At 39.9% G+C, this 15,727-nt stretch overlaps 1 protein-coding gene across 1 annotated transcript in view; it reads right to left on the reverse strand.

The window, feature by feature from the left end:
• The window catches only part of GABRA2 (gamma-aminobutyric acid type A receptor subunit alpha2), a 56,704-nt gene extending 43,029 nt beyond the window's left edge, over positions 1–13,675 (reverse strand). The window contains exons 1-2 of the mRNA XM_059817464.1: positions 13,605–13,675; positions 10,944–11,059 (exon numbers count right to left, since the gene is read on the reverse strand). Coding sequence (XP_059673447.1) covers positions 10,944–11,059; positions 13,605–13,675 — 187 coding nt within the window. The remainder of the gene's footprint in view (positions 1–10,943; positions 11,060–13,604) is intronic.
• Positions 13,676–15,727: the final 2,052 nt, after the last annotated feature.

The raw sequence follows: 15,727 nt of genomic DNA on the forward strand, positions 1-15,727 counted from the left end.
AGCCTTTAGATAGTTAGTCAGAAGGAAATATCTAGAACATTAGGCTGGTGTATTCAGGGCAGCAATTGTCCCTTCAACCCACCTCTAAATTCTTAAAGATAAATGCAGACTCTCCCCCAGCTCTATTCCCTTTCTGCTCTCTGGTGTTGTGCTGAAAGGCTCACACACTTGACGGAATGGAAAAGGATAGCTCTAATAACTCCCAATCTCCTGACAGAAGTGGTCTGAAGAACCTATTATCTTAGGACAACTGAGAATGGATACAAGAAAGAAAAAGCAGGGAATGTGTTGGAAGACAATTACCTCTCTTGGATGAGAGAATCGGCACCAAGCAACAGAGACCAACAAAGAGAAGAACAACTCCTAACAACCAGGCAATCCTTCAGTCAGAAGATACATTGCTTTACTGACATTTAGGTATTTAACTGATCAACAGGATGCAATTTTTTAAATTAAAACAGAAGAAGGTGTTAAATGCAGATAGGTAACTCCAGCAAACTACACTCACATGAAAGATCACAAATGCAAGCAGTTTATAAACACCTCAAGAAAAAAATTAGGCGTTTCAAAAAACAGCTTATTTAGAAGTCATCTTTCCAGGTGGAATATATCTTCTGCATAAACCTCTCCACTCAGGTCAAATCTGTGTTAGAAATTATGTGACCTGTAAAACAGAGCACTGTACTGGTGCTTGGAGACATGGATCTGTTCCATTACCAATAGTGGATGATACCTCCCAGTTACTTCATCCTCGTGTAGCTTTTGTATTTACTCAGATATAAAAGTCACCCCTTTTGCAAAGTAGCCTGAGTTCTCTGATGCATTTTCAGTGTCACTGCTGTGAGAAAAGCCATAATGTACATATAATGGACATGTAGGTTTTACAGCATACGTTAGTTTTTAACTGATTCTTACTGAACTATACGTGTCAGAACACAGTGAAGGTCAGTGGTCCATGACACTGAATTTGGATTGCAACCAAGTCTATTAGTCATAACACTACAAGATTACATGATACTTAACTCACAGTTTGTAAAAAACACAGATTAAGCAGATGGAACATGGGGCATCCATGGTTTTTCCAAACCAATTGCAGATTAGGATGCATGATCTCCACTGGTTCAACAAAAAAAAAATGCATGTGCAGGACCAAATATGTATGTATGGACATAAAAAATGAATGTAATTTGGTCAGATGCAACTAAATCCAATCTCTGACTGCAGCTCCACAACTTCACTAAAATGTTTCATGTCCTCTGATGTGCACAATAATCCCAGGTAAGAGGGAAATTGATTTACACTGCGTTCACAGAGTTAACTGCTCTAATTATTAAATAGCCCTCAACATATGGCAAGGAATTACAGAATGTAAATCAAGAGCCACGTGCTACAAAGTAATCACACAAATAGTTCCCAAATAGCAACACCACTTCCAGAAGGTTAGCAGAACCATACCTTCCTGATGTACAGACAGTTTCAGAAAACTAGTGCTGACGTACTCTGCATTATAAAGCAAAGTATTATTAGGATGACAGTGGTAAACAAAACTTCCTTTAGCTTGTGATTAATTTAATTCGAGCATTAACCTGAAAAAACAGACATAAAAATGTGTTTAAAGATTAATCTTGGCATATTAAAGTTCTTTGATTCTTATCACTAAAATGTATTAGACTTTTGACAGTATTAAATCAAAATCTTCTGCTGATGCTTTAATTTAGCAGGCTGGTGAATTGTACAGCAACACAAAATGTTATCCGATATATCCTCTATAGCTGCTTTTTGAGACAGATGACTCATTGTTGAAAAACAGTAATGTCAGAAATTTAAATACATGCATATACCATAATGATAAAACTGCTTATGTTATTCTACTTTCAAGTTTCCAAAGGGTATTTGAAAAAACTATCATTCAGCTGTCTTAATCTGCCAGTTGTTTAAAAGAGGCCGATGTTTAATATCACCATTTTATCTCCCTCCTTCACTATCTATCTCTTCTGTCCTGCCCTCCTGCCTTTTCCCCTGTTCCTTGCTCAAAGTGGTTTTTCACCTTGGCTTGTATTACCCTAATGCTACGTTGTTGAAAAACAGCGTTATGTTCTACTTCATCTCTGCTTCTTGGAGTCTTTAGAAGCTACTGTTAGATACTAATAGTAGCCACTAGTAAGAGCTACTAATACCAACAATTAATACAGACCAAAATACTGTAAAAAACAAAGCAGATACAGTTTTAATGTACTGGCAATTACCATGTCCCTCTGTATGACCCTTGTTGATGAAATACCTCTCTCTCTCCACACTACTAATTCTAAAGATTGGATGCACTAGATTGTGCATTGAAAAGGTTATTGTTAAAAATGGTCATGAAATGGTGGCATTCCAAGAAAACAGAAGCAGGAATATGTAGTCAGGAATACTGCCAGAAGGAACAGATCTATCTCAGACCACTCAACAACACCAAAAAAAATTGTACTGGCACAAAAAAAAGGCCAGGCAATCTGTGGGTAGAGAAGGATCTTTGCTTTCTACCTACCCAGGAGTCTGCCCTCACATCATTTCAAACTCCCCAATCCAGTTTAATTAGATATGAAATCTTTCAGGCAGCTGGACGTAAGTGACTGTACCTGGGAGGAGAGTAAGGCAACTCTGGGTTTCATAACACCAAGAAAAAACCAAAACCAAAATTAGACAGCTGCATCTACATGGCATGTCTGGCCAGGATTTGGGGAAAGCTATATTTAGACGGAGTGAAATAAATTCATGGAATTTTGGTCAAAGAAGAGAGTTGGGCACTTTCTAGAAGAATGTATGAAATAGGTATTTAGAAAGGGAAAAGGCAACTATGAAAACAGAAGAAGAAAAAAGGAAGACCTTCATCAGGACGCTTCAGAAGGGCAGGGTTTAGAGGCTTCTGGGTGCTTCCTGAGGAGGTGTTGAGCTCTAGGATACGCAGTGTTGTACAGCTTTTCAGTTCCCTGTATGCTGCCCATCTAATGATGACAAAGTGAACTGGGAATGATTCAATGAAATACAGTGCCTCTCCTTTAAAACACTGTCTTTTCCTATCTTTAACCCTTTTCAGGACTCCAGGTTATGGTGATAGTGGGAAACGTGGCTACAGTCACTTTTAGTCTATTAGTCAAGTCCCAGCTTCTGCTGAATGTTAGAAAATCCAAGGCAAAGACCATAAAAAAGGATACATCCTCTGCATTTTTCCAGACCTTTCCCATTTACCCCAAATTTTCTATTCATCACAGTGGACTGTTCATGAATAATAAGCTCAAGAGTTGTACAACACTGTGCATTCCACTGTCCATAGGCAGTCTAAACCTTTCATCTACACAGGTATTTTTATTCAGCTATATCTTCCAGAACTGACATTCTAAATAATTTTTTCACATTTGCCAATTACGATGGAAAACTTCAGCCATTATTTCAATGTCTTGCTGGTTATAAGTCACAGAATCTTAGAATAATTCAGTTTAAAAAGCACCTTTGGAAGGTCCAAAGCAGACTGAGCTCTAAAGACAGATCAGGTTGCCCAAGTCATATTCTGTCAAACTTTGAGTGTCTCCACAAAGATGGAGATGCCACCACATCTCTGAGCCACCTCTGTGACTGTGCTGAAAATCACCATCATTGGCCTAATAGTTATGAGCTTGCCTAGTAAAGCCAAGGAGGGGGAAAAAAAGGTAGTATTTCTTCATTTTTTTATCATTTTAGATTATGTCTCATAAATAGAGATACTATTGTTACATTGTTTTCACCACAATCAGGCATTGAATGGAGTAGAAGCAGCCTGTTGTGCTATGCAGAATATAAATACATAGTAAGAGGTGTGTCTCATGGCAGTTTTTATTTATGGGGTGCTAAAATACAGGAAATAAATATATATTTGCCATTAGAGTCTGCAAGAACGAAGGTTAAAAAAACCCAACCTTTTCCACACAAAGAAGCTGAAGGAGTTCTGCCTGTCCATTTAACCCCAAGTTTCCATTGAAAATAAAATGTCAAAACTTGCCAATGAATTGTCTTGAAAGAAAGTTATGAATGACTACTTGTCACATGAGCAGAAATCAACATCACTAAAACAGTGATGTCTACTCATATCACAGTATGATGTAACTACCATTTTTCCTTAAATCAAACATACTCCTAAGGTCCATTTTTCCAGCTCTGTGAAGAACAGCGTATTCCAAATATTGTCTGTATCCTATGTATCTTAAACCAAAAATTCAAAGAGCATCAATGCTTTTATTAACTGCTGGTTTAATAGTTCTTCACCAAAACTTTCTTAACACCTTTAGGTGAATATACAATCGAATAAAAGATCTCTATAGCCTCCTTCTTACATTCTTTAGTTAGCACTCTTTTTTTTTTTTTGTGCAAACTTCAAAAGATTTGAAATGTAACTTTCACTGTGTCTCCTATACAAAGAATATACGAAACTGAGTACTCCATGACTACATCGTAGCAGTAAACATTAAAGGATTTGTGTTTATAACTATACCTTTTAGTGTAACCCAGAATACTATTCATTTTGTATTACAAAATGTGTCTTTGTTGCTACAGAACGACTAACTTTTTTTTCATTGTAAGCAACATATACATTGATTTCTACATTTTAAATTCACTTTTTGCTTGGTTAAAATCCACTACTAAAAATCCATTAAATCCATTAAAATCCCCCAAAGATATCCTGGATGAATTTCTAATGCGCTTAAATAGTTCTGAAAACATTTCAGAGTTATATTATTTAAATAATAATTCTATTTCCAATTCAGGTGGCATTATACAAATTGTATGATTTCACAAGGGTAATAAAAATTTTGGAACTATAATATTGCAATCCTTTGGTACTTGGCTATTAAAACTAATCAGCCTGAATGAGAAGCAGCTCTGTATTTCGGGGAGCAGACTTGTTGCAAGATTTATGTAACATGGTAAGAGGCCTTAGTGGGAAGCAGTCAACAGAAGAATACCTTGGATATCAGTAAGACCACTGCTTTTCAACCAGTTTCTAAATAACCCGCAATAAATGTATCACTGAAAAAAGGCGATGTTTGTCTTAGCCCATCAAATCTGGCTGAAAATTAAGCCATCCTGTCCATCTGATTTACAATGAGCTCCAATGAGCTCCACAGAAATCTGCAGTATCTGCTTTCATGTCTTCCTTGTAGCTGAGATAAAAGTAAGCAAAGCCTTAATTCAGCCTTGGTGTCATCAGCAGTATTTCTAGCATTAGAAGCAAATGCTGATGCTTTGCCAGGAAAAACAAAAAGGAAAGTACTGAATATACAAGTTCAATGAACTGGGAGATCCTCCCAGACAAGCTCCTTTATAGGCATATAAACTTTATAGTAAAGTACCTAGATTTTTGTTCAACTGTTGTGAAGCATAGCATTTTGCTGCTTTGCACAGTGCAACACTTTCCCCAATTGCAATATTCTGCACTCATTAATTTTATTTTGATATCTTCACTGTTGATTTATCCACAGACGTTCAATAAATAAATAAATAAATAAATAAGCAAGCTTTGTTTCGCTCCTGAGCCACTCTCCTATCCTACATCATTTTTCCTGGTTTGTTCTTCAGTATCACAACAGTTTCTGAGGGTTTTTCATCCTTCCACTTTGCTAACGATTCATTCCCTAGCATGCTTATAGCTACTGAGTTAGTTCTGTTCTTGGATTTTAGCACCATCTGCATGCCCTGGATAACTAATTAAATGAGATTTTCATATCCTCCTCTCTGTTGCTTTGCTGTTTTTTACAAGGAATGCTTTTTGCCAATATACATTATCCACAACTCTAACATAAATTAATCTGAGTTTCTCACTGACTCGTCTGAAAGCACTATTATGGCCAGATTCCATGTGACACTTCCAGGTATGCCCAAGAAAGAGCATACAGTAGTTTACTCCTTTGCATCCTGGCGTAACTACATAGATAGCGGGCTTTCAGAAAATGCAAGTGCTGCTCTGAATTGCTCTGCACTAGCACTGGCAGAGAGACATTACCATTTCCAAAAGATGAAACGAGAGCAAAGAAGGGCTAAGGAAGCAACCAGAACTGAGCAGGGGAACTGCACTTTTTCTTTAAAAACAGTAGTGAAAGCTCTCCTATAGTGTTCTGCAGCAAAAATAGTCGAAGGACCTTCTTTTAGGATACTGTGAATGTGTATTAAGCATGATGAGGCTGACAGACTCTGCTAAGTTTTGAATGCCCAGCTAGGGGACTGCTACAGCTACAAACTCTTCTACAGCTGATTAAAAACTCTGAATCACAGAGATATATAAATATACTGCCCTAAATTTAAGATATTCCAGATTATCAGCATATGATCATGGCCTTGTTTCCTGGCAACTGAAGACATACAACTCTTTGATAAACACACACACACATACACATACACATGCATACGTATATATAGCTCTCCTGATCTGGGGGGGGAAAAAAAAACTCTGTGAAAATTTTTTTTTTTTCCCTTTTCGCTCGTATTGGTGAACACATCATACAACCTTTAATCACAGAGTCTCATACTCTACGCTACCACACCAATTCTATGCAATGATATATCCAGTGCTGCAAAGAGGAATGATCATACCCGCAAGTGCTCACTGCTCACCATCTCTCTTGATAGCAACAATCGGCAATAATCCTTCTAAGTTCTCTTCAGTTTTCCGGCTCGATTTATTTACAAAATGTGAAAAAAAGGGTTTGGTATGTCTGTAAGTGAAATGCAATGGAGATTCTTGTTTAAAGCAATCAGAACATCTGAAAGTCACCTTGCAGCAGAGATGGATCCTTCAAAATGGAACCATAGTGGTATTTAGTTTTCACCTACGTACTATCTGATCTTCCTCAGTTTTTTTAACAACCAACATTCACTTCTTTGGTTACAATGAGAATGCCATTCCTGAAGCTGGTGAGACTGACCACAGTTTGTGAAAAGGTCCTGAAATTGTATAAAATTGCATAGCTCTTTTCGATGTCAATATGGAAGTTGAAAATCTGGCCTTCAGGCTATAAAGTCCAGTCCTCTGTTCTTGTAACTTCCCTTTGTGGGTTTTTTAAGATTTAAATTTTATATTTTCTAAGTCTTGTATTCAATTATATTTTATAAATTTGAGAGAGTAGAACAGACAGAAGTTCTATAGCTGCTGGAAATGCCAATTTCAAACGTGAGAAAGCAAAGCAGGCTGAATAGCTTATGGAGATGGTAAGACTACTGAAGTACCCAACACGACATCAAAATCCTAGCATCATCTCCATTCCTTCTCCTTTCCTTCCTCTTTTTCATCTTTAAAAAGAAGCTACCATTTTAAAAAAATATGTATGTTTTTGCTGATACACCTAATACACAAGCACCTCAACATATTAAAAGAGGGGATTGCCTTAATCTATGTCCCTTTTTTCCTTCAATCATGTCTGTCCATGGGGCAGAGGAAAGCAGACAGAGCAGACAGATAATTCAATCACATCCAGATTTGAATGCAGCTGTATCTCAGCTTCAACACTCTGTTGTTTCATTATTTAAAGATCTAAATTCTCTTTTGGTCCCTTGCTTAGCTTTAGTGTTCATTGTTTTGTGGACTTCCTTTTCTACACACTAATAAAAATCAAAGGATTTATAGAAAAGTGCTTCCCTAAGTGTCTTGCAAACATTACGGCAAATAAATACAAGAAAATACCTTCATGATTTTGAAGAAAATCATAAACAATCAAACTCTTTATGACTTATCATTTGCATGGCTGTATTTCATATAAATTAGTGCTAATGACATAGGGAATTTGTTTTGAAGCCAAACTTGTAATTTATTTTGATGCCTGAACAGAAATGGCATGGAATGTTTGGGTAAAATAGTTCATGTCAGAACTGAAAGTGCAGTCAAGAGTGTTCCAGCTGCAATCCTGTGCTTAGCATAAAATGAGTACAGAGAAAAATTTATCTCCCCTTGAATACCCTCATGCCCACCCATATCAACACAGTAGGTCATGTTATTATCTAAGTCGTATGAGGTGTCTCCGGCTTCAGGGGACAGTGCAGTGTCTTCTTTTCCCTGCCCACGCCCATTTTGCAGGCTATTTCATCACTGTAATGTTCATACATCATTCAAGGACCCCAGCTGCTAGGGAGGCAATAGCCAACAGCCAAAACCTGTTTATACGACAGAGCTGCATCACCAGTGAAAGTTAAAGCTGCCTTAACAGGCTATAGAAAAGAGTACTCAGTTCTGAATTGTATCGATGTATCAGTAAAGCAACCAGTTACGTACTGTAAGTACTCACACCAAGTCTCCCGTAAAATTAATTATAAATCTATCCCTACATTCAAGAACAAATTCCCAAACAGACAATTACTTAGTTAAATTTATATACAGTCTTTGAAGGAGCCTATACGTTTCCATTTTGTTGGTCAATAACTAGCTAAAATGCCAGTGTTAAGCTAACACTTTTCATTATTAAAAACATTTTTGAGATGAATAATTCTTTAAAATGAGCTGAATTTTTGCTGTAAGACATCTCTGAAAATGTCTTTCACAACAGGTGAAAGCGGGCTGGTGAACAACTCTTGCTTTCAGAAGACTTTCAAAGAATCCATCTCAGACCCTGGACTATGTCTGTTGGAGCACGTTAGGACAAATTTTGGTCTCAGTCATAGCAGCGTAGCAGGATAATGCAAGCTGCTATGCCAAAGTAAATGCTCTACTCGTTTCAGTTGAATTATTTCAGATTCATATAAATGCAAGTGGAACAGAACAGAGAGTAAGTATATTAATGGCATGTGGCATGGTCAAAATGCAGTAGTCTATGCAAAACCACTTTTAGAAACTATCAGGACTCAATAGGCACAGAGTGTTTAAAAAAAAGATGAACGATTCCCATTTTTCTTTTCAGAGTACAGGTCAATAGAGAAAAAGGAATAAAGTGCTACAAAATTCCTGAAATATGGAACTCCATAATTCCTAAGCATTATGTACAAAAAAAAAGCATTGTCTGGTATGTTTCATATAATGGATTATCACAACTGGCTTTCAGAAGCATTCTTTTAAACCATACAAATCCGTCCATCCACAACTGAAGTATTCATGCAGATTAAGATTGATGTATCAAGAATCATCACGGTTTAATATGCATGACACAGTTTCATTTCACACATGTTCTGCATGGGTTGATTGCCATGTATACCAATATCAAACAGATGTTAATTCTTTAATTTTTATGCTCCCAAAGTATATTTTAATTACCTAGGGGGCTTGGCAGAGAAAAACAGGGAGGAATTTTGAAGTAGATTTAATGGAAAATCTAAAATAAAAATCCATTAGAAAAATAATTTTTAAAATTAATGTTTTCAACAATGTAAATTTTAATATTAAAAAGAATACATGATATGCAAAGGAACTGCAGACTGCTCTCATTAAATCGCACATTCCTTTTTGGAAACAAGAAAAGAATGTTTCATTATTTTTCTAATAAAAAACACTATTTTAAAAGCCCTGCCAATTAAACACAAGCTTTGTGATATGAAATGTTTCTGCAAGTCACCTGCAAGGCATTTATGTGTACACTATGTCTAAATTCTTAAATTCAGGTATTTTGCAAAGAAATCAAATCTCCATGTAAAACATCACTATATAAATTCTCACATCAACAGTGCTGTATGCCTCATTTTATGGATCATCTAAATTTAAAAGTCCTTAAATATAAAACATTTCACAAGTCTCCACTGTACAGAGGCCAGAAATGGAAATGAAAAGATATCCTAGGTTAAGATTAATGTATAATGAGAAAGCTGTTTCCAGCCAGCGCCAGCTCCCACTTTATGCTGTGTCAGATGTAAGCCAAGATTCTCCAGAACCAGGGCAGCAGCAGAGCCACAGGTCAGGATGGAAGAGTGTTGTTCCTAATTTGATCAAACGGAGTTGTTAGAGCAATTTCCATGGAAGTTAGAGCAGGTCTCTAGCTTTGGGCCTGATCTTACTGAAATCAACAGGAACAGGAAAGGCTCCAGGGATTTTGCACTAGAATTAGTTTTAGCAAGCTGAAAGAGTCTCCAGGTTGAAAATTAAAATTACCCAAACTGTTATGAATAATAATAACAGTAACGGTGTTATATTCTATATATAAATATTTATGTTAGATAGTATAAATAGAAGATAAACAATAATAGTAGATGAAATATTATCAAAAACAAGATATTCTGCCCCTCCCCATACCATAGAGATCTTTCTGCACAGTAATACTTCCAACACCAAACAAATGATTTAAATTTCTTGCTTACATACTCACATGAGCTGGCATACAGCTTTAAAATGAAAATGTGAACTAACATTTTGAAAAATAACTGACAGTCATGGCACAAGAGTGCAGTGACCTCTGTCCTCCAGTATTCCCTTCTTTCTTTTCTTTTTTTTCAAATGCCCAAATACATGCAAGGTAGTCAGAAACAAAATGCTAATTAGCAGTGAAATCCTAATTCCAAGGAAGTCAAAAATACAACATTCCTGTTGAATTTACTGGGACAAGGAATGAATCTAAAATGTGGATTTTACACACACCACACAACACACTTGTGCAGATTTCTGAAAACATACACTCATCGCATTGCAGGGAATCAAGCCTGCATTCCTTGCTCAACCAAAATTCCCTGACTGGAATAACAGCTTTAGATGTTATTTTTGTTCTCATTCTGTTTTACTATGTTAAATCACCAGATTTTTTTTTTCTTTTTACTCAAGATAAATGTGTGAAAGTGCCTCCTTTCCATTCATAGATGTTATCTTCCTCAAACTTCAAATGATTCAGCTGGGTGAATATAGAGTTATAAATAATTTATCAAGATACATACCAGTTGTTAGGAAAAACAAAAACTGAAGGAAGAATATCACTGCATAAAATCTGAACATTAAAACTGATTCTTTAAAATCAATTTTTAATTATTACCTCCTAATCCAGGTCTGAGACGATTATCATAACCATCCAGAAGTCTGTCTAGAATTCTTGTAAAGATGGTGATGTTATTCTTAGCTTCGTCTTCCAGGGAGTCAGCCAGCACTGATCTGAATAGACATTTTACATTTTAGAAAGTGCTAGATATATTTTAATGTACACTCAACATGCAGTTTTTGCAGGCTGGCCTTGGATATTTAACTTGCTGCCCTCTAACAGGAAGGGTGTAGTTAAGAGTATATGAATACACAAATTATATATAACATGTTCAGAAACGTAAGAGTTATGATATACTATTTCAAATTTCCAGGAAGTCATTTTCCAGTATCCTCTACTTCTAGTCAACATTGCATCACCGTGAGTGCTGTTTCAAGCTCCACTAACACATGTGGGTGTGCAGGTGCAAAAGCCTAAAAGAGCTTCCCAGGCCCCAGTGGCATGTCAGTCCCGGACTGATAACCCGGGTTCCCGCACACAAAACTGTCTCCTTCCAGCTCTATCCTATCTGTCCTCACCTAAGTATACTCTATCTCTGGATAAATCCTGTGGATATGCTTCCACCCAATGGTCATGTAACGTACATGACCAGCAGAACTAACATGAGGGAAAACTCCAGCGATCATGCTCAGGGAGTCCTCTGATGTCAGTATTTGGTGGGTGGGAACACCGATGCTGACTAGCAAGCCGCAGGATAGCTGTGGATAGCCTTCATGTTTCTAAACCGCTATTTTGTTATAAAAAGCACTATCTGATGTTCCACTGGACGCAGATAGAAGTTGGCTAGGAAGAAGAATCATAAATGAAGTGTCAAGAAGAATCTATAGAGCACTGATTGTTTCAAACTTCCCCGATAAAGACAGAGTCGTTACAGCCTTTATGGGTCACACCGCTGTGGAAAACACTAGTGTCTGGAACACGAACCTGTGTTCAGCTCTGGTGCTGAACAGTCCTTCCAGACCTGGACACCCGGACCAAAGGGTTTGTGTACTAGGGAAACACTCCCATGCAGAAAGCCTTACACACGCAAATGTTACTGTGCCAGCAATTTTAAGCACCGTGCATGTGAAATAAATGAGCTCATCAGTCTCACCTACTTAACACCAGAATATTGCTATTAAGGAAGTAAAGCATCCTATGCTACACGCATTATCGTTCATACCTTTTTCAGCCATCTACATTTTTAACCCGAAATGTTTGAGCATTTATCATCTCTAAATGAACGACTGATCGAGTCATTCTGAATGCCACAAAAACAAGCAGGTTTTCTTCCTTCTCCAACCAGAAGTAGGTTTGGGTGACGTTTTCTCTAAAGCAAGCTGTAAAATGATTAAAGACAGGGCTTTTTGTTGGTCCCCAATTCAACAGCATGGAGGAAGTATTTAAATGTAAATCATTGCAGTCTGTGCTTTCCGTCACATAAACCACAGAACCGACCAAAATCAGAAAACTTATAAAGAACATACCAAAATGCCATGTGTGATTTCACTGATGTGTGAGTTTTTTCCCAATTTTAATTACTGGATGGCTCATTTTTTATTTTTAAAATGTATTTCTGTACTGTAAGTCTCTGCCATTTTTTAAGCTTCTTTTTGAGATACAACAGTTTTTTGAACTCAAGACACCACTAAAAAATTAGATCATACAATTACATCAAATTAGGGTCGAATCCTGCAAACTTTACTCAGGCATAAACTCCTTAATTACGCATGTGGTCTCTTTGACGTCAGCGAGATTACTCACTTGAGTAAGGTTTGCAGGATCTGGCCCACTGTGACTCAACTAATACTGCACCATAGTTAGGCATAAAGTGAAATAGGAAACATAGTTTCAGGAAATACTTTGTTCACTAGGAAATAGGCAAAAATAAATGCAGACTCTTTAAATCATAGGAAACTTGCATTATTTAGCTTACGACCCTTATCATATTAGGACAAGACCTACTGCAGTCAGAACCAAAGCAAGTAAACTGAAGTTACAAACCACAATTAATTGCACGTTTAGGGGCTGTGACCAACACAAAACTATTACGTGATTAAAATTACTTTCTTTTATGTTGTCACTTCAGAAATGGAGAACTTTAAACAACATAAGAAAAGTTGATTAATAAATGAGGCTATTGTTTTATTATATGGGATTGTGAAGTTGTATGCTATCTCCACCTAGAGGTTTAAAGCTTAAGTATCATTTTGAATTCTGTTATGTTGATCAAAAAAAGACCAAAAAAAAAAAAAGGCATGCCCGTATTAAAAAATATGCGAGCATTATTTTAGGGACCATGATTTGCTGTGTGACTTCATGATAATCTATTTCTCCATCTTAACTGTTCTGTATGGTACAGAATCACAGTGATACAGTAACTCCAATAAATCTTGAAGATCCAATAAGGCATTTAACGGAAATACTATTTTTTTAATGGTGAAATAAAGCATCGATTCACAAACTGCTTAAGGACAAGAAATTAGGCTTATATGGTCCGTAGACTACCTTCTACTGCATTTGCTCTGGAAACCATGTAATACTGCATTCAAACAGCTAAGAAAGATTTTTTATTACATTACTACATACTATACTTTTATAACCTCTCACAGAAGCTCACCCTCAGCAGATCATAGCATACATGTTTGTACCGAATAACAAAATTAAACATCCTCTCACCTTGTTGGTAGCCACACCAATAAAATGAGAAGAACCAACTGCATCTCGGAGGGTGCCAGCTTCCTCTTCATCGCTGCTCTTTGCAAAACCTAACCGTGCAAGAAGAACACAAACCCACTCTCAGCTACAGCCAGTCTCCGCCAAGGCGTGCTTTCAACTTAACCCGAGGAAAAATATGTCACTTCAGCGGAGAAAGGAAACCACTGGATTTCTGCAGCACTTTTCACTACTAGCAACTTATTGTATCTCCATCTTTCCCAACGATCCTGCTCTGTGCCGAGAGGCAACGTATGATCAAAAGTGGCATGTGAGCAGACGCATCAGATGCTTTCCTTTTCCGTATGCTGAAAGCCCCAAGAAGACAAGGAACAAAAAATAAAAAACGCGTGCATAAGAAGACCGGGGCTTAACCATTCCTCGCCTCGCTACGGCACGCCGCAGCCGGGGGGGCGGGCGGGGGGGAGTCATGCCATTCGCAGGGGCTCGGTGCGGGGACCGCGGGCGAGCCGCCCCCAGCCGCCGCCGAGCGCCCAACACGTTCGACAGCTGCTCGGCAAAGCACCGGCGACAGCCGCCGCCGCGGGGGCCGCGGGGCGCGGCGGGGGAGCAGCCCCCGCAGGGCGACAAGTTGCGGACCGCAGCGGAGCCCCGCCACGGGCAGGTGCTGCCCGCGGCCGGGGGGGCCGCGCCTCGGCCGCCGGGGGCGACGCCGCCGGCCCCCGCTGCCCGCGGCGGGCGGGGACCCCCGGGGACCCTACCTGGGAGCCGCGGGCGGGCGGCCGGGGCGGGGAGGGGGGGGAGGGAGGGCGCCGACGGCCAGCGGGGCAGGAGGCGGCGGCGGCGGCGAGAGCGGCCGGGACGGAGCGGCTCCCCAGCGGCGGGCGCGCGCGCGCGCGTGCCTGGGCGCGCGGCGGGCGGGGGGCAGCGCGCGTGCCTGGGCGCGGAGGCGGGCGGGGGCGCGCGGAGCCGGCGCGCGCGGGCGGCGGCGGCTCCGCGGGCGCGGAATTGCCCCGCGGGGCGGCGGGGGGCGCGGGGGCGGCGCCGCGGGGCTGTCACGGCGCCGTGCCCGCTGCCCCCGGGCCGGCGCGGCAGGCGGGGAAGATGCAAGTCACCCTGCTGCGCGGCGGCTCCCGCCGGAGGGGCTGCCGGGGCCTTACTGCCTGCGCGGGGCGGGCGGCCGCGGTAACTTCGCCGGCGCGCGAGGGCTCAGCAGGGGGAAGGGCGGCCCCCAGACCACGTTGTCCGCCGCCCGCCTCGTGCTAAGTAGGGGTTTGGTAGGGCAGAACCCAAACAACCGCCCTGCGCCCTTTTCCGTCTGCTGTGGCAATACCCGCCAGCGCCCGGTTCCCGCCCTCGCTCGCAGGCTGCCTCATCAATATTCCTTTCCCCGCTTACCCATTGGCACAGTCTAATTGAAATGCAGAGAGAAGAAAAGTCTGTCATTTAAAGTGAGCTCAGGATGCAGGCAGCCAAGAAAACAAACCTTCCTTTTTTTGCTCAGATTGCATTACTTTCCGTTGTTTTGCCTTTTAACGCACGTTGCCCTCTTTTCTTACACCCAGTCCTTCTTCGGTGGTAACCGGACCGCTGCTAGCATTCCTTCCTGTTGATTTTAGGTTTTCCGGCGCAAGTAGATCAGGACAGGCTTGACAATTAAAGGTAAGGGTTTATATTTAGTGTACCCTCATTTTGCATTGTTAACGCGGAAATAATTAAATAACACCAGCCATAACTGCAGCTTTTTTCTTTTTTTAAACCGATCTCCATCTCCTTTCCTTTCAATCTGTTAATTGCAGAAAACACAGCTCTCAATTATCCTCTTAACATCACTGGCCTACCTGCTTATTGCATTTTGGTTGAAGCTGTTTTGCTGAAGTTTGCTTCTGAATCACTACTGGTTCCAAAAAGAACATGTGAAGTTGCTTGCACAGACACGGTGGGAAATAAAAAAAAGGAAAAAAAAAAAGAAAAAATATTTAATTTTATTCAATTAACTGTAGAATCAACTACAAAAATTGGGGGGTTCTTTTTCCTACTTTTCTTTCCACTGTTTTTCCTTCGTTTCCCGCTTCCTAAGTGTTGCTGGTTGCAACTGGAGGTCCCCTTGTTTTCCTTCTTCTCTA

The sequence above is a fragment of the Gavia stellata genome, chromosome 5 (assembly GCF_030936135.1).
Source record: "Gavia stellata isolate bGavSte3 chromosome 5, bGavSte3.hap2, whole genome shotgun sequence".
In the NCBI taxonomy this organism is placed as follows: domain Eukaryota; kingdom Metazoa; phylum Chordata; class Aves; order Gaviiformes; family Gaviidae; genus Gavia; species Gavia stellata.